Below are 18,317 nucleotides of genomic sequence, written 5' to 3' on the forward strand. Positions count from 1 at the left end.
CGTTGTTACTCTCATTATAATAAACAGTGAGAAAGCTGTGCCATTCTGTGGTGATTTCAAAAATGATCAACAATGTTGGTTTCATAAATTCTCCTCAGGCAGTTTGAGAAGAAAAAGGGCACCAATATGGCTGACTGAGGGACACAAAATGGCCGTGCCGACTCAGACATGAGCCCTTGTTACCTCATGCTTAGCAACTGTTAAGCCATGGGATGCATCCACACGGCAGAATTAAAGCAGATTGACACCACTTTAACTGCTATGATGACTCCATCCCATGGCATTCTGGGATTTGTAGTTTGTTGTATTCAGCCTGGTCTGTCAGGGTGCTCTGGTGCCTCACGAAACTAGAAATCCCATTATTTCTGTAGGACAGAGTCATGGCAGTTGTGTCAAACCGCTTCAGTTTTGCAATATGGATACAGCTTCAGTGTTCACACACATGCCTTTCACACACAGATGTGTGTTCAGAAATGTCCATTTTCTCTTTTTTCACACAAACACAAATTTTCACACGTATCCATTTCACACTATATTTTCACGATATTCTCTCTTCCTCGCTTGTCTCAGGCTGCATCTACATTGCAGAATTAATGCAGTTTCATAATGCGCTTTAACTGCCGTGGCTCAATGCTATGGAATCCTGAGATTTGTAGCTTTGTGAGGTATTTTGCCTTCTCTGCTGTCACAACAAACTGGACTGCGATTCCCAGAATTTCTCACCATTGGCTATGGCTGCATCTACACTGCAGGGTTAATGCAGTTTGACACCGCTTTAACTGCCATGGCTCAATGCGACTGAGTTCTGGGATCTGCAGTTCTGTGAGCTATGTAGCTTTCTCTGCTGGTGAGCTCTGCTACCACAACAAACTATGGATTCCCAGGATTCCATAGGATGGAGACATGGCAGTTAAAGCAGTGTCAAACTGCATTATTTCTACAGTGCAGATGGGCCTTTGGTTATGGCTTCTCAGCATTGGTGCTGGCGGCACTCTGTGCATGCTCAGAGGTGCTCTCCTTTATGCGTGGATTTATGGATTCCTATTACTGTAATTTCTCATTAATTTCCTTCCCAAAGGCTGAGCTGCCCTCTAGTGCCCATCCCTTATATCACAATTTCTCATTTATTAATTAAAACAACTAATTTTTACTATTAGGACTGGAGCTAATGGGGAAAATGTGGCATGCTAGAAATTGTTGGACTACAACACCCATCATTCCTCACCATTCACTAACATCTGCTAGGACTTGAAGTCCAAAAGGTCCAGAGGGACACACCTGTACTTTTCAAATATTCCAAAATCCAAACCTTTTTTGTGTATAAAATACGTAAACACACACACACACATAATAAATATTGTGTATAAAATTACCTTCAGGCTAGGTGCATAAGGTGAACGTGAAACGTTCATGAATCTTGTGTTGAGACTAGAATCCTACCTTCAAGGTATCTCATTATATGCAAATATTCCAAAATCCAAAACACTTATCCCTAATGCTTGGGGCCAGAAGAGTTTTCGGTTTCGTATTCTGGAATATTTGCATGTACGAATATATTGCATTGCATCATATCAATGATATACAAAATATGCTTGCATATCACTGCTGCACAGAAATAGAGAGCGGCAATGGGAATGCTATAGTATAGCCCTTAAAAAGTGCAATGGGTAACTGGGTTTTCCATCTTTGGCTGTTTTTGCAGGGCCAATACCTTCTGTCTTTAGGTCAGCCTGGCGCCCCACGGCGGTCTCTGGGGCAGGCTGGCATTGAGTCACGCGGGCTGGCATGTGAGCCCCATCCTTCCCCCTGACCTTCTCTTTGGCTGATCCCTTGTGGCTGGTTTTGTCTCCTTTTACTGTAAAAACCCTTTATCTCTTTTCCCCTAAACGCCGGCTGTAAATCAGGCTGCCTTTTAGGGACTGGGGCTCGGTGCCAAAAGTGGGGGGCATTGCTTGGTGGAGTGGGGCAGAGAGACAAGGAGGTGGCATTTTCCCATTCTGCCAACTTTGCTTCTTCTGCATTTCAAGATTTCTGGTTTTTAAGCAACCTTTGTGAAAGCCGCTGCACTTGATTCAGTGCTTCCAATGTATTTTATGCGCCTGGGATGGGACATAAATTGTGGGGAGAAGGTGGGCACTCAATGGCAAAGAATCAGCCCCCAGACCCCCATGAACCATGCCCAGCCACTCTTGGAGAGAATCATAGAAAATAGGAGTTTATCACACTGGGGCTGGTTTCGACATGAAAGAGAGATTAAAGCGTTTAAAGCATCCCGCAAATGAAGCAAAAATGGCAAGTAATTGCAGCAAATGATTATCACACATAATTGTGCAAATAAAATGATATCAGAAACACATTGTTGCTGAAAGCCTGGAAGTAAAAAGATGCGCATCAATGCTCTTTGGTGACCACTTTCATGGCGGGTTTTGTGCAACGTCGTGTGGAATGATGTGACTTTTTCCCCCGGGATATTTGCAGGATAAACTCCCGATCTCCTTTGTGTGATAAACTCGATAGAGTTTGAAGAGACTCCAAGGGCTATTATCCCCGGACTGCCAAATAGGGAGGCCATGAGGACATGGAAATGATAGATACTGTTATTTTCGTAATTGAATTCTATTTTAATTTTTGTACACTTTTAATTGAACCATTTTTTAATAATGTAAGCCTCCCTGCGTCCCAGCCTTGGCAGAAGGGCGGGATATAAATAATAATAATAATAATAATGCAATAAATATTCTGGCATTTTATTCCAAAAAAGGAACTGTTCCCAAGTTGAAAATTTTTCCCAATTTCCATTCCTTTTAAGTACAAATCTCATCATCCCCAAATCCTAAAGTTTGTAGGAAAAAAAGAGGGGGGATAATAAGTTTTCCTAAGCAGAAAGCTTTTTCCAGGTCCCTTTCTTTGTAAGAAAAATCCCATCATTCCCAATTTCTGGGATTTGCCATTTAAAACAAGGAACTCTTCCCAAGCAGAAAGTTCTTATGGGTTCCTAACTAGGCATTTATGGGGTCAGTATTTTACTTTATTTTTTTAAAGGAATTGTTCTGAAACGGGAAATATTTCCAGTTTTCTTTTTGGTCAACAAATACCATAATTTGCTAATTCTGGGACTTATAATCATCATAATAAAAAGGACAATGTTTCCTAAATGAAAAATTGTTTCCAAGTTTCTTTCATTCTGGACTACAAATCCCAGATTCCCCAAATTCTGACCCTGGTGATCCCAAAAACTGCAAGAGAGAGAGAAGATGCCCTTTTCAATCAGAATCACCAGAAAGCCATACATAACTTTCTGCATGTTCCCAACTTGGGAGATTCCAGAATTTGTAGTTTCCCCCTAAAAAGAAACTCTCCTCCCCTGACAGCTGTTTGTTTTACTTTTGGAGGTCGCCCCTAAAAGCTAGACATCTGAGGTTGGAAAGAGGTTGGGGAGCAGGAGAATGCAGTTGGATCAATGGGCCCTTTGACCCCCAAAGCATCCCATTTGGGCATCTAGAGACCCGGCAATGACGTCAAGCCAGCAAGGCCTGAATGCCACAGTTGGCAAGGGAAATCCCCAGCCGGTGCCAAGAATGTGCCCCAGGCCCGTCTCTCTAGGAGCATCTCCATGCGCCCCCATGGTTGCCACCGCCCCCACTTCCCTTGCCAAAAGTAGGGGCTGTGAATGCAGGGGGTCAAGGGGCTTTTTTTAGCCATCCGCTGGACTCAAAGGGGACTGGCGGCCAGGAGATGCGCAATGCGTGTCCCCGAGAAACCTTTCTTGCGAAACCCAGATCATGCCCAGCCTTTCCTTTGTCTTACTGGAAAGCATGGAAAGAGTGTGGGATTTTAAAGGACTTGGGGGTCCTGTTTCCCATGCAACCCCCCTCCAACAAGCTCTGTCATTACTGTACATACTCATGTATGTCTAAAAATTTAGGTCAAAAAATTGACCCAAAAAGTCTGAGGTGACTTATCCACAGGTCAATATTAGTACTGTACTTGAACTCTTATTTCAAGAAGGAAGCATCCCTTGGTGAAAGGCAAGAGTGCAGTCTGTCTGGAAGCACTAACCCAGCCTTTAGGGTCAGCAGAAACAGTGAGGACCCAGGCAGTTTTCCATGTTCTTTGGCATCGTTTTCCTTTGCTTCATCCTTTGGCTCATTTGCTACATGCTCTAGGTGTTACCCTCGAGTTATCCATGGGTCATATCAACATCCTTCATTTTGACCCCCAAACCTGCCCTCGACTTATACATGAGGCTGGCATATAGTTGAGTATATACAGTATTTTATTATTTGATTGGTTTTATAAGCTGCCTTCCTCCTGGTGCTCAAGGCAATGCTCTCAGTCCTCTTGGAGGTCCAAGACACCCTTCTTCCCTGCTCTTGGGGTACAGTGGCCAAGGAGAGACTGAAGAGGAGGAAATAGAAGGAAGGAGGGAGAGATGGAGGAGGAGAAAAGAAAAGAAAAGAAGGAAGGAAGGAGGCAAGATGGAGGGGGAGAAAAGAATAGGAAGGAAGGAGAGATGGAGGAGGAAAGGACTAGAAAGGTAGGCTTGCCCATCCCTGTATTAAAGGCATGGGGGAGCCTGTCTGGAAAGGCAGTCTGCGGCCTCCTTGAAGAGGGGCTCCTGAGTCTTTCCATGGCTGCTGTGAGCCAGTGTCCCCTGCTTGACTCTGGTTGCTGGGCACCTTTCCTTCCTCAGAGAGGAATGTCCCTTTGCTTTGCTCATCTTTGTGACTTATTTGGGGGCTATTCTTTCAGCGGGGGGGGGGGGAAGAAGAGGGGGCAAGAGGATGCCCACGCCATTCCCCTGATGGGGAGCTGGATGGATGGACAAAGAGCAGCAGTCAATGTTAAGACCCCTGGTTTCACTCTTCCCCCCCCCAGAGAGTGGGGGGCAAGTCATTCCAGTGGGGCCTTGGAATCTGATGGGGTTTTCAGGACCCCAATTGCACCCCAACATCCCTGGATGCTCAAATCTCATTATATGCAATAGAGTGGTAAAACGGTGTCCCTTCTATAAAATGGCAAGAGCAAGGTTTGCTTCATGCCATTTGTCTATTTCGTATAATTTTATAATAGTGTTTTCAAATGATGGTTGGATGAATCTATGGACAGACTGTATGCAGCACATCAGGGGTGCTTCAGGGAAGAGTGGGGTGGATGGGGCAGGAGGGCAGTGGGGCGAAGGAAGGAAGGAAGGAAGGAAGGAAGGAAGGAAGGAAGGAAGGATGAATGAGGAGGAGAAAGGAATAGGAAGGAAGAAGGGATGGAGAGAATGAGGAAAAGGAAGAAAGGAAGGAAGGAGAGATTGAAGAGGAAAGGAATAGGAATGAAGAAGGGAATGAAGGAGAGAATGAGGAGGAGGAAAGGAGGAGGAAGGGAGGGAGGGAGGAAGGAAGGAGAGAATGAGGAGGAGGAAAGGAATAGGAAGTGGGGAGAAAGGAGAGCTTTCCCAAGCCCTAGCATACCCCAGTTGCAAGGGTGTGCCTCTTCAGTAGGCCACCCTTCCTCCCCATCCCTCTTTTCTTCCTGCCCCATTCTCTCTCTCTCTCTTTGCCATCCATCCATCCATCCATCCATCCATCCATCCATCCATCCCCTCTCTCTCCTCCTTTCTCACCATTCTTGGTGCTCCCTCCCTCCTGCTGCCCTTTCTCCTGCTGCCTTCTCTGGTCCCTTTTCCCGTCAGTGTTCCCCTGGGCAACAGATGCCTTTCTCTGGGGCACAAAGGCACCCCACAAGAGGGGCGCCCCCCCCCAGTTCCTTGGCTGGGGCAGCCAGAGGTGGGCCTAGTTGCCCCGGGAGATGGGCCGGGGAGGGGGTCCCCATGGCCCTATAAGAGGGTCTCCTGAGGCAAAGGGAGGCCAGACGCAAGCCAAGCATTGCCCCGGCACCCTCCAGCTTGGAGCCCAAAGAAACAGCCCTGGTAACTTTGGTCAAGGATGAGGACGGTCATCTTCCTGTTCATGGTCCTTCTGCCAGAGGCCTCCCTGACCCCAGTCCGCTCGCCCCAGGTAGGCAGAGCCAGGCCCACAAGGCCAGGGGTCAAAGGGCAACTGGAAGGCCCAGGCCCAGAGGGTTTCACTATGGCAATGTCCAGACTGGCTCAAAAGCCCCCGGTTTTGTTCTTTCTGGTTTTATGGTGGAGGTCCCACAATATTAGCTGTCAGCTCTTGGTTCAAACAGAGACTTTTTGTGCCAGTTCTTCTGTGTCCAGAGGAGGGCAAGCAAAATAGGGAAAGGTCTGGAAACCCCAAAGCCCTATGAGGAGAGACTTAGGATGCTGCTGGGTCTGTTTAGCCTGGAGAAGAGAAGGTTAAGAGGTGATATGATGGACCTGTTTAAGTATTTGAAGGGATATCATTGAGGAGGGAGCAAGCTTCGTTTCTGCATCTCCAGAGAATAGGACCGAATTGAGCAATGGATGCAAACTATAAGAAAAGAGGGCTTGAATTGTATCATCCTACATAGAATCCTAGAGTTGGAAGAGACCCCAAAAAGGGCCCTGATTCAGTCCAAGCCCTTTCTCTGCCATGCAGGAACTCTCCATCAAAGCATCCCCATTGACAGATGGCCATCCAGCCTCTGCTTAAAAACCTGGGGTTAGACTGGATGGCCCTTGGAGGATCCCTTCCAACTCTATGACTCTAAGAATAAGGCTATTATAGTGATGGGTTACCTGCAACCTTCCTCCAAAGATGCTGACCATTGCCCTTCCTTCTCAACACAGGCTTTGCTAGAGATCCTGGGGGAAGATCTGGAGGCGCTGCTCTCTGACCGCGATGGGGACCCCCCTTTGCTCCCCCAGGACTCCTTGACCCGGCTCTTGGGCAAACAGCGGCCCTTCCTCCGTGGGACCCCCTCCGGCCTCCCATCGGCGTCTCCTCCAGATGAGGCCTGGATCCACGTCCTGCGCGACCTCCTCAACACCCAGAAAAAATTTCGGGGGCGCACCAAGAAGATGATGATGGGCCAGCAGGGCTGCTTTGGGATCAAACTGGACCGAATTGGGACCCTCAGTGGCCTGGGATGTTAACCGTGAGTCCAGATATAGAATAAGGGGGGAGACCTTGGTCAGGGTTGGGGGGCAGAGAGATGTTTAGGGAGACAGCATTGGCATACCTCATTTAACAAAGCCTCTGATAAAGAAACTTCCTTTTCATATAGACTTTTTCCTCCTTATCCTCTGTCCAGTTGGGTGTGTTTTCTAGCAGCATCAGCATTGAAAGGATGGTGAAGGAGAGCTGGAGGGACAGACTTGTTAGTGTTGGGTTGCATCAATATGACTGCCATAAATAATGCAATGAAGCTTGAGCTGGGAAAGAATGGGATTTTTATTTAGCCAATATTACTAATATTGTGTGGGGCTACCTCCAAAGGGCAAGGCAAACAGCAGCTGCCTCCATAATCCTTTATTGAGCATGCATGAAGAGCAAAAAAGATTAATTCTATTTTAATATACTATGTTTGTATATATGGTATTTTTTAATGTTGTAAGCTGCCCTGAATCCCAATAACAACAACAACAACAACAACAATAATAATAGATAAAAAGGAGGGGAGCAGAGAAGCCCGCCTCACCAGCAAACTACATTAAAGAAACATAGGCTGCGTCCGCACTGCAGAATTAGTCCAGTTTGACACCGCTTTAACTGCCACGGCTCATTGCAATGGAATCCTGGGATATGTAGTTTTGTGAGATGTTTATCCTCCCCTCCGTCAGAGAGCTCTGGGGCCACAACAAACTACAAATCCCAGGCGGCTTGGAAAAGTTACACATTTATAACTGGAAGTCCCAGAATCCTGGAACGTTGTTCTTTGAAAAGTTATCAGGTTTCTTGACCCTGATAAGAAAAATGGTGGATTTCGGGAATCTGGGTCGCCAGGTCAGTAAAGAGAGAGAAAGGAAGAGAGATGGAAGTCGGAAATGCCTGGATTTTTTTATTGATTGATTGATTGATTGATTGATTGACCTTTCGCTCAGTATGGGGGGCTCACATCAAATTTGAACAAACTACAGTGAAAACCTATTTCATACAAATTTTGAGGATTTGATACAATATGTTTGGGATTTAATATTAATTCTGTGGATTTGATACAGATTTTTGGGTGTTGATACAAATTTGGGGGGTTTGATACAACATGTTTGGGTTTGTCGGCAACAACAAACTTTGTTTCATGCACAAAATTATTAAAAAATATTGTATATGAAATCACCTTCAAGCTATGTGTATAAAACATATAAATGAATATTCTGTTTGGACTCGGGTCCCATCTCCAAAATATCTGACGAAGTGTCTGCAAATATTCCCAAATCCAAAGAACCCGAAATCCAAAATACTTCCGGTCTCAAACATTTTGGAAAAGGGACCCTCAAACTGCATCTGTGTTTTCCCAAAATTGCTTCTTATCCTTTTAATTGTGGCCTGTTTTAATGCTTTTTAAAATGCTGCTGACACTTTGCTTGCATTTTAGCGCTGGTCTTTGTGTGTGTTTTCAATGCGCCACAAGAGTTCGAACGCTGCGGACCTTGTGCTGATTTAATCATATTTTAAATCTTTTTTTAAAATGCATTTTATTCTTTTCATGGGCGATATTTTTAGATACTTTAATAATTTAATTCTATTTTAATGCTCACTCTTGTAAGTTGTTAATCGCACTGTTCTTTTACATCGTAAGCTGCTTTGAGCCCCATTTCGGGGGGATAAAATACACATTTTAGAAAACATAACAATTTTAATAATAATAATAATAATAATAATGTATTATTATTATTATTTCCAAAAGTTATAAGTGGCCTTCATTCCAAGCTTTGGGGAAAAGGCAGATACAAATAACCATCATCACCATCATCCATCTTCCCCTGTTTTTCCTCTCTTGCAGGCCTCCAGCCTTTGACGACGCTCCTGCGGGGCAGACATTCTCCACCAGGACAACAGCACCCATGGTGCTGGCAAGGGTCCAGCTGCACTATCCCCCCTTGATGGCTTTGGAAGAAGGGAGACCTCCTCCACCGAAAACTATAACTCCCCTCTGGCTAAAACCCACATTTCTCTCTCTGCCTGAACACACTGCAATTGTTATACCACTTCTGTACCGCTTTAACTCATGTAGCTGTGGCTTGGGCCTATGGATCCTGGGATCTGTAGTTTGGGTAGGGACTTTGAATTCTACTGTGCATTCCTCTAGAGAACAGAATTCTGAATCCATCCCTCCAAAACTACAAATCCCAGGATTCCACAGGAGGGAGCCATGTTGGTTCAAAGCGTATTAAAGTGGTTTCAAAGTGCTATAACTGTGCAATCACTCCCCTGGGCACCTCCTTCCCCTTTATATGGTGCTTGTAACCAACTGGAATGTGACTTTGGAGAGGGTTGGTTAAGAAAAACAACGTTTGCAAAGCATTTATGTATTTCCTTTTGATTCCCTGCGTACTCCAGGTTACAAAAATAATACTCATCCTCATAATCTGGTTTAGTAACTCTATGTGTGAAACATGGCATTAAGCCAGTATGGAGTCAGTGCAATTGAAACATCAAGGCAGGTGTATGTTTATATATGTGTGTGTGTATAACATATGTGTATATACTTATATATGCATAAACATATACATATACACACACATATATACTTCTGTTTGGCAGCTCTGACCCCATATTCTCAAGGGTTCTGGGTTATTCAGTGCTGAAGAAAAGGCATATATATCCATATAGATAGATATAGATATGAATGAATCTGTCTATCTGTCTGTCTATCTATGAATCTGTCTGTCTGTCTAAGAATTTATCTCTCTATGAATCTGTCTGTCAGATAGATGGATGGATGGATGGATGGATGGCTAGATAGATAGATAGATAGATAGGATAGGCAGACAGATTGGATAGATAGATAAATTGTCTGTCTGTCTGTCTATGAATATATATATATACACACACACACACACACACACACACACACACATATATATAAAATTGTTGTTATGTGCCTTCAAGGCAAACCTATCTTGGGGTTTTCTTGGCAAGGTTTGTTCAGAGGAGGTTCTCAGCCAGAATGGAGGACGAGAGGCCCATTAAAGGCAGGAAAGTGGCCAGAGAGTGTGCTTAAACAACTGTTTCCTGCAAAAATGCAGGTTGTTGCTTTTTCTCCCCAGAGGTGAAATAATGGGATCCGCCACACGGTGTCGCCCTCGCTCCCTTGAGAACTCTGGAGTCAAAGCAGGGAGCTTCGTTCACCTTTCACCCTTCCAGATGTTGTACTGCAACTCCCAGCATTCCCCATCACTGGCTGTGCTATCCGGGGCTGCTGGGACTTGCAGTCCAACACCATCTGGAAGCCTGCAGGAGCCCTACCTGCGACTTACAGACTTATAGGTGGGAAGAATCATGTGGCCCTCCAGTCAGATGTTGTTGGACTGCAAGTCCCAGCAGCACCGGACAGCGCAGGCAGTGATGGGCGATGCTGGGAGTCACAGTACAACATCTGCAGGGACATTATATCCCTTCCCAGCTTGCAGAGTCAAGTGTGGGGTTCATGGGGCCCTCCAAATATTGGATCGCAAGTCCCAACAGCCTGGCTAGTAGCACAGCTGGCAATGAGGGATGCTGGGAGTTGTGGCCCAAAAACATCTAGAGAGTGAGGCAACTGGAAATGCTTGTTTTTTATGAGGCTGCTGCAAATGGATCCTTTCAGTGGATGCTGGGAATAAAACCCTTTTCCAACCAATAAAAGCCCAACTTCTATGCAGAAATGAAAAGAGAAATGCTAGTTTTAATTTGGGAAGGGATGGGAGGGAGGAGAAAGCCCATCGTCCCCTCCACAGCTGGAAGCAAACTTAGGTTTATCCCAATGCAGCAAAACCTTTGCTGAGAACATGCTTCTCTCTGGCCTTATAGATGTTATTCATGTAGGTATATATATTATTCTTTATTTCCTGGAGTCGGATTTCCTGGATTTCGCAGCTTGCTCAATTTATGGGAAAGAGAATGGAAAGAGGAGAAAGGAAAAGGGAATGGTAATAATAATAATAATAATAATAATAATAGGGTTGCACCCACCCAAAGCATATAGGAGAGGCCTTGCAAAGGAGGAAACCAGCTGGGAAAATCCCATTAAACAGAAGAACCCTTTGCAAGGAAAGGAAGCTGAAGGTCAGGTCCTTTGTCCAAAAACAATGGACAAAGAGGACTGGGGTTAATGGGATTTGGGATGGTTTATGGGCAGCAGTGGGCCTGGACCTATACCTTGGCCTAATCCAGTTCACAATTTGGCATTGCTGCAGCAATGTTTCATGTATTTCTTTGGATGACAACTCCCAGCATCCCCAGCCGGCATGCCTCGGCCTTCCTCTGAGGCTGAGAGAGTGCAAGTTCCATGGCCAAGTGGAGATTCGAACCCTGGTCTCCAGAGTCCAATGGTTAAATCACTACACCACATTGTCTCTTTGGAGGCTACAGCCCCCTGAATCCCCCACAGCCTGCATGCTGGGAGTTGTAGTCCTTGGAAGTCCATCTCTTGGCCAGTGCATAAGCAGAATGCCTTTCTTTGTCGTTGTGTGCCGTCAAGTCATTTCCAACTTATGTCAGCCTTATTATCACAGGGTTTATCTTGAGGCTGAGAGAGTGTGACTTGCCAATGGTCACCCAGTGGGTCTTAATGGCCGAGCGGGGATTCAAACCCTGGTCTCGAGTCATAATCTGATGCCCAAACCGCTATGCCTCACTAGCAGACTGGATCATTAAATTAAATGGATAATTAAAGCACTTTCCCCCCACTAACAGCCACTTCTCTGGGATCTGTAGCTCATTGACTGCCTTCAGGATTCTCTATGGCAAGAGACATGCAAATCTATATAACACTATATAACGACACTATTGCGTGCCCCCAAGCTTTTTCAACACACAGGTTGTGAACTGTGCTTTGTCAAAGCCGGTTAAACCAGGTTTGCTCCTTGTTGCAAGGAACTGCACAGACTTGCCCTTCCGGAGTGTAAACCCAAGCGCCTCTGACACCGGATTAAAACCAAATGTTCTTGTTCTGACAAGAGAAGCCACATCTCCACCAGAAGACTGAAAAAGAGGCTCCTGGAAAGAGAAAGGCATTCTTCCGTTTCCTTCTTTCCAAGACAGCCTTTAACCCAAGCCTTTTGGAGGAAGGAATTAAGCAAAAGTGCAAGCCGCCAGGAGGACTAGAAACAACGTACAAAACAGGTTTCTCTGCGCATTGCCATTCAAACACTGTGGGCCCTTGGGATCCGCTGGGGTTTGGTTCTAGGGCCCTCTGTGGAGAATGAAATCCGTGAGTACTCAAGTCCCATTATATCCAATGGAACATTATTATTATTAGTAGTAGTAGTAGTAGTAAGAGCTGTAGTGGTATTACAGTGGGTCCTTGGTATCTGATGGGGTTTGGTTCAAGGACCCCCATGGATCCCCCCAAATTTGTGGATGCTCAAGTCCCATTATATGCAATGGGGTATATTGTTATTATTATTTGCAGTGAGCCCTTGGTATCCGCTTGGGTTTGGTTCTAGGACCCCTATGGATCCCAAGTCCCATAGCTGGCTAGGAGATTCTGGGAACTATAGTCCAAAGAAGTCTCTTTCCCCAGAGCATCCCGTAATTTTGCTTGTCCAAAACGCTTGCTTGCCCCTTGGGATTGCAATTGGCCAGCCAGAGCAGATTCCCCCATACCCTTTGCACTATAAAGTCCAGACGGATCCAAAGGGCAGGAGACTCTGACTCAACCGGAGGAAGAAGGTCCCAACGGTCAGAAGTGTTTGATGCTAAACGGCCTCAGAAAGTGGTCAATATCCCCCCCAACCCAAGTTTGATGGTCTACCTTTCAGGGAGGTTTTGGCTCTATAGATTTCCTGCACGGCTGGGGGTTGGACTAGATGACCCTTGGGTTCCCTTCCACCTCTGCTATTCTATCATCCAACATTAGGAAGAACGCTTCCTAATGGGAGACTTGTCCGGGTCGTCTTAGGGATGCTTTAGGGTTCGACCAGATGCCCTTTGGGTCTCCTCCCTTCCAGCTCCACAATTCGATGAGCTTCCAATATCATAGATAGGCAAGGAACTCCATCTTGTGCGCTACCTTTTAATAAAAGAGAGAGAACTACTGTTTTTATTAAACAACCAAAAATTAGAAGCATTTTTTTAAAAAGTGTTTTAAATTAGTTGTTTTCCCAGACAACTATTCTGTCCCATTTCTGCATCAATGCGTGGGAGGAGCATCTCTGAATGAATTTGTACACATTTCCCTTAATTTATGTGTGTGTGTGTGTGTGTGTGTGTGTATATATAACAAACTGTTCCCATCATATAATTAATTCTTCTATATGGCCAGGGGCTGGGATGGATGACTCTTGGGATCCCTTCCAACGTATGGATTTTTGTCCTTATCTTTTGTTCAAAAGGTAAAGAGAAATTTGGGGTACACACACACACACACACACACACACACATGTATATATTTTCTGGGAAGCACGAATTTGGTTAAGTTCACATTAAAACGTCAACAAGAATTGCAACCTCACCTAATGTGGAATCAGCAATTTCAGTGCCATATTTTGGCATCTTGAACTTTCCATTTCATAAAGGATGAAAAGAAAGAGGATGGCTTGAAAGACAGATGAATGAACGAATGAAGTCGCAATTTTAGCACCAAAACCTTCCCCCAGAAACAAAACTTCCCCAAAACTCTTAGCAACATTCCCTTCATTTTGGTTTATAAGATACATTATTATTATTATTATTATTATTATTATTATTTTAATAAAAAGTAACATCACTGCCTTCAATATGAAGGTTAACGAATAATACAAAAGAAACAGCGCTTATGACATCACAGGTCATTCCCCATGACATCATCAATCAGCGCCTGCGTTTTATGCGGAGGCACACGGTTTCAATGTCAGTAAGAGTGAAACTCATCTCCCTTCATCCGTTTTAGCTTCTTGGCAGTGGCATCTCATTATCCCAGTGCGCCAATTGCGCAGAGATGACATCACCGCTGGGTTTCTGCAGAGATGACATCATAAGCCAGTGCCTGGTATATTCGTCCAAGTGACTCTTGGTCTTAACAAGGCAATGCAAGGTATTTTGAAATCCAAAGCTTCACTTCTCTCTTTGTGACATCATTGCTATGACATCATCAAAAAGTGCACTGTTTTCCTGATTGTCACACGGTTACATCATCACAATAGTCCCTCACATTTCCACGGCGTTTCCATCCAGGTTTCTAGCTCATTGGCTGGAGGTTATACTGTCACAGCCTTGCTCCCAGTCCCAATGACATCATACAGCGGCTAGGTTTCGTCCATCTTTGCGCAGAATATGATGTCATGCGCAAGTTTGCTGTTACGTGGGCAACATTACCAACATTATCACAAACACACCAATGGCTAGTCATCGTTCTTTGGCTTTTGGGCCACATAATGTGAGGGGCTTGGCCCCCCAAGTGTACAGAAACCCCATAATAGAGGAACAGGCCCACTTTGTATCAAATAACTCTCCCTTTTCCCAGAATTCAATCCAAAAAGATGGATGATGAGTTTCTATAAGGCCTCTGGTGATTTCCTCAAACACGTCTCTCAAAAGAGCACCCGTTACGGTGAGGCTAAGCATGGCAGCGGTGGCGGCACAAACAAGCTCACAATCTCCATTTTGGAAACCAAGTGTTCACAAAATGGCTGCCGTCAAGCAGTTCCACTGGAAGAACTTGATTTTCTCCTCATGTTTCAACGTGGCAGCTCCCCAAGGCAGCCATAATGGCTATCTCCAAACTTAGAGCATCTGTTCCTGAGGAGTAAGAGGAGGGCAGCCATTTGGGGGCAGTTTCACAGTATGGGATGTTGACGTCAGTGTGGCCATCTTTGGCATTTCTGTGTTTCTGAGGGATTTCTGAGGTGATGGTGTGAGGGCACCGAGGCCTTGGGAGAGCCAACTGCCCACAAAATGACTCAAAATGACCAGGAACAGAAGAGATGGAAGGTATCTGGCAACCATCTTCGCCATTGTAGAAGAAGGCAGCAATCTTGGACAACAGAACCGGACTTAAAAAACAATGAATTCCTCCAACTAGTGAGGAGAAAACTATCCGCCATCTTCACCACCGGTCTAAAGAGTTAAGCCTTTTGGCAGCCCTTCCAAAGCGGAGGAGGAACAAGGAAAGGAAATAAGAATACGTGGCTCTTTTGTTCCCAAACAGACAAATGGAAAAAAGGGAAAGGAGGAGGAAAATGGGAGGCAGATGCTGTTCCCAGTCAGGATCCCTGTTCGCTGGAGAGGCCTCAGGAAGGTTCTGGAAAGCAAAATATTCCATGCCTTCCGTATCCCGCACCTTCTTTTGAGTCAGTAATGTCCGGTTTTGGCCCCGACGGATGGTCCTGCTTTGCTCTGGACATGCATGTTCTGGACGCTGGACAGGATCTTCTTTTGGTGTCCGGCTAAAGTCACCCCGATTCGGAGCAAATCTCTAAGAAAGAAAAAGAGGAAAATGGTTGGAACGCAGAACCGTTTCTCTCATTTGCCCTTCCATATTGGCCTAAGCTGTGTCTGCACTGCGCAGTTATACCGGTTTGATATCACTTTAAGTGTCATGGCTAAGGGCTCTTTGGATTTGTAGTTTTGTGAGGCATGTGGCATTTTCTGCTACTAGAGCGCCAGTCCAATGAATTGTAATTTCCCAAATTACTCTGAGAAAAAGGACAGAGAATTAAATTGGGTTCTAGACTAAGTATTCTTGGGATTTGTAGTTTAATGAATGACTATTGTACTCTAGTGTCCTCTTCTGAACTATAGTTCCCAAGAGAATTCCTGAGAAGAGAGAGATTGAGGATTAAATTGAGATTACTTGGGAATTGTAGTTCAGGGGAGGATGCCAGACTTCTTTAGCTGAGGAATCAAATTTCTTCCCCAAACTACAAATCCCAGAATTCCTTACAATTGAGCCAGTGAAATGCGATCAAACTACTCTAATGTCTAGGCTTCCCAAAAAAGTAGTGGTCTTCCAGAATCCTTCAGGAACAAAGCAAAAAGATGGAAAGCAAGTATTCATTTGGAAGAATGAAAGGAGAGACCTACGCTGCATCTACACTGCAGAAATAATCCAGTTTGACACCACTTTAACTACTTTGGCTCTGTGCTATGGAATTTTGGGAACTGTAGTTTGTTGTAGCACTAGAGCTCTATGACAGAGAAGGCTAAATGTCTCACAAAACTACAATCCCCAGAATTCCATAGCATTGAAGCCGTGGCACTTAAAGTGCTGTCAAACTGGATTATTTCTGCAGTGTGGATATAACCCAAGTCCCATGCGCTATATAATGGTCAAAACCTTTTTATTGTTAAGAGACAGAAGTCTTTGACCATCTTATGTGGCACACGGGACTTTGATTTCCTTTCCTTCTTGCCTTGCAAAACCCTTCCCCGTTTTCTTGCAGTCCTGCTCACTCACTCGGTGGACAGTTGGCTGACCAGTTCGAAGGAGGTGAAGCCGGCGTTGGCAAAATTCTCCTCGTAGCGGCCCATTTTGATGGCCCGGAGCCAGTCCCCGACGGAGCCGAAGGAGGAGTAGTGGGGGAGCCGCTGGTCCAGGAGAGGATGGGAGGGCCTGAGTTCGAGAGAGAGGAGGAAAAACAGAGAGGAAAGTGAGGCAGAGAGGCTGGGCAAGGAGGGGGACATTGGCAAAACAAAACCAGGGCACACAGGGCTCAAGACCTAGGTCCCCTTGAGAAGTGAAAACCGTGGTACCATCAGCCACCCCCAGCCCTGCTTGGATTCCCATCTTCCCCACTGTGAGGCTACATCCAGACAGACCGGAAAGGTGCCCAAGGTTGCTTCTGTCCTTTCCAATTTTACATAGTGGTTTGAATGCTGCGCTGTGACTCTGGAGACCAGGGTTTGATTCCCTGCTCAGCCATGGAACCTGTTAGGTGACCTTGCGCAAGTCACACTCTCACAGCTTCAGGGGAAATCTTACCAAGAAAACCACAGGACAAATTTGCCGTAAGTTGGAAATGACTTGAAGAACCTCCCAAAATGCTGCCGAAGCAACCATGGCCAGCAAAAACTGTCTATCCTGAGAACGTACACTTCTCTAGATACATTTCTCAGTTCTCAACTTCTAGCTCCCATTTGTTTGGGACTTCAGGTCCCAGAAGCCTCAGCCAACTTGGCTGACAGTCAGGAATTATGGGAGCTCAAGTCCTTTGAATCTTCAGGCCCAAAGGTCGGGAACCACTGCTCCAGAACCCTCTGGAATTGCTGGGTGGTTCTCCTTCTGGCCATTGCAGAGCCTTGTGGCCCTTCCACATTAGTCACTATGGTCTCACTTTAAATGCCATGGCTTCACCCTATGGAATTCTGGGATTTGTAGTTTAGGGAGCATTACTTGGCATTCTCAGCCAAAGAGCTCTAGTGCACCCCCCAAAACTACAAGCCCTGGGGTTCCACAGCATGCGGCCATGGCAGGCAAAGTGGAAGCATAGTGTAGCATGAAAGGGCCCCAGATCTTGGGGGTGATGGAAAGGATGTGGGGAGGCCAGGGACCAACGCACCCTCCGTTCCCCCGGGAGACAATCTTGAGGCTGGCAGGGTTGCGGATGAGCTTGTCCAAGGAGCTGACGATCTGGGCGAATCGGGGCCGGGAGTTTCGGTCCTTCTGCCAGCAGTCCAGCATGAGTTGGTGGAGGGATGTGGGGCAGTCCGTGGGGGGAGGCAGGCGGTAGTCTTGCTCAATGGCGTTGATCACCTGGGCAGAAAGAACGGGAAGGTCACATCTGGAACAAGGCAGGCGCCTCTAGGGTAAAGCATGGCATAGTGGTTTCAGCACTGGACTATGACTCTGGAGACCTGGTTTTGAATCCCTGCTCAGCCATGTAAACCCACTGGATAACCTGGCCAAGTCACACTCTCTCAGCCTCAGATGATGGCCATGGCAAACCCCCTCTGAAGACACTTGCCAAGAAAACCCCATGAGAGGTGCACCTAAGGGTTGCCAGAAGTTGGTAACAAGTTCAAGGCACACAACACCACCAACAACAACGGACAGAGCCTGTGCTAGTAGTAGTTTTAGTGTTGGACTACAAATCTGGAGACCAGAATTTGAATCCCTGCTCAGCCATGGAAACCCACTATATGCCTTTGGGCAAGTCCCACTTTCTCAGCTTCAGAGGAATGCAGTGGCAAACCTCTGAACAAATTTTGCCAAGAAAAATCTGTGATGGGATTGCCTTCAGGTCTCCATAAATTGGAAACACCTTGAAGACACACAACAACAACAAAAGGGAAGAGGGATATAACTGGATCAGAGGTCCATTC

General features: G+C 45.7%; 2 protein-coding genes across 3 annotated transcripts in view; one reads left to right on the plus strand and one right to left on the minus strand.

The window, feature by feature from the left end:
- The first annotated feature begins 5,936 nt into the window (after positions 1 to 5,936).
- On the plus strand, positions 5,937 to 9,532 carry LOC149304367 (C-type natriuretic peptide 1-like). The gene is made up of 3 exons (XM_089481241.1): positions 5,937 to 6,008; positions 6,725 to 7,032; positions 8,878 to 9,532. The coding sequence occupies exons 1-2, from the start codon at positions 5,937 to 5,939 to the stop codon at positions 7,028 to 7,030; spliced, it is 378 nt and encodes a 125-aa protein (XP_089337367.1). The 3' UTR covers positions 7,031 to 7,032; positions 8,878 to 9,532.
- Positions 9,533 to 13,150: 3,618 nt separating this feature from the next.
- The window catches only part of EPHB4 (EPH receptor B4), a 48,942-nt gene continuing 43,775 nt past the window's right edge, over positions 13,151 to 18,317 (minus strand). For both annotated transcript variants that reach the window (XM_089480558.1, XM_089480557.1), the window contains exons 15-17: positions 17,555 to 17,748; positions 16,453 to 16,608; positions 13,151 to 15,471 (exon numbers count right to left, since the gene is read on the minus strand). In XM_089480558.1, coding sequence (XP_089336684.1) covers positions 15,348 to 15,471; positions 16,453 to 16,608; positions 17,555 to 17,748 — 474 coding nt within the window. In that variant the 3' untranslated portion in view covers positions 13,151 to 15,347. The remainder of the gene's footprint in view (positions 15,472 to 16,452; positions 16,609 to 17,554; positions 17,749 to 18,317) is intronic.

Source organism: Sceloporus occidentalis, unplaced genomic scaffold (genome assembly GCF_023333645.1).
Source record: "Sceloporus occidentalis isolate IW3139 unplaced genomic scaffold, rSceOcc1.0.p SCAF_14, whole genome shotgun sequence".
Taxonomy (NCBI): Eukaryota; Metazoa; Chordata; class Lepidosauria; order Squamata; family Phrynosomatidae; genus Sceloporus; species Sceloporus occidentalis.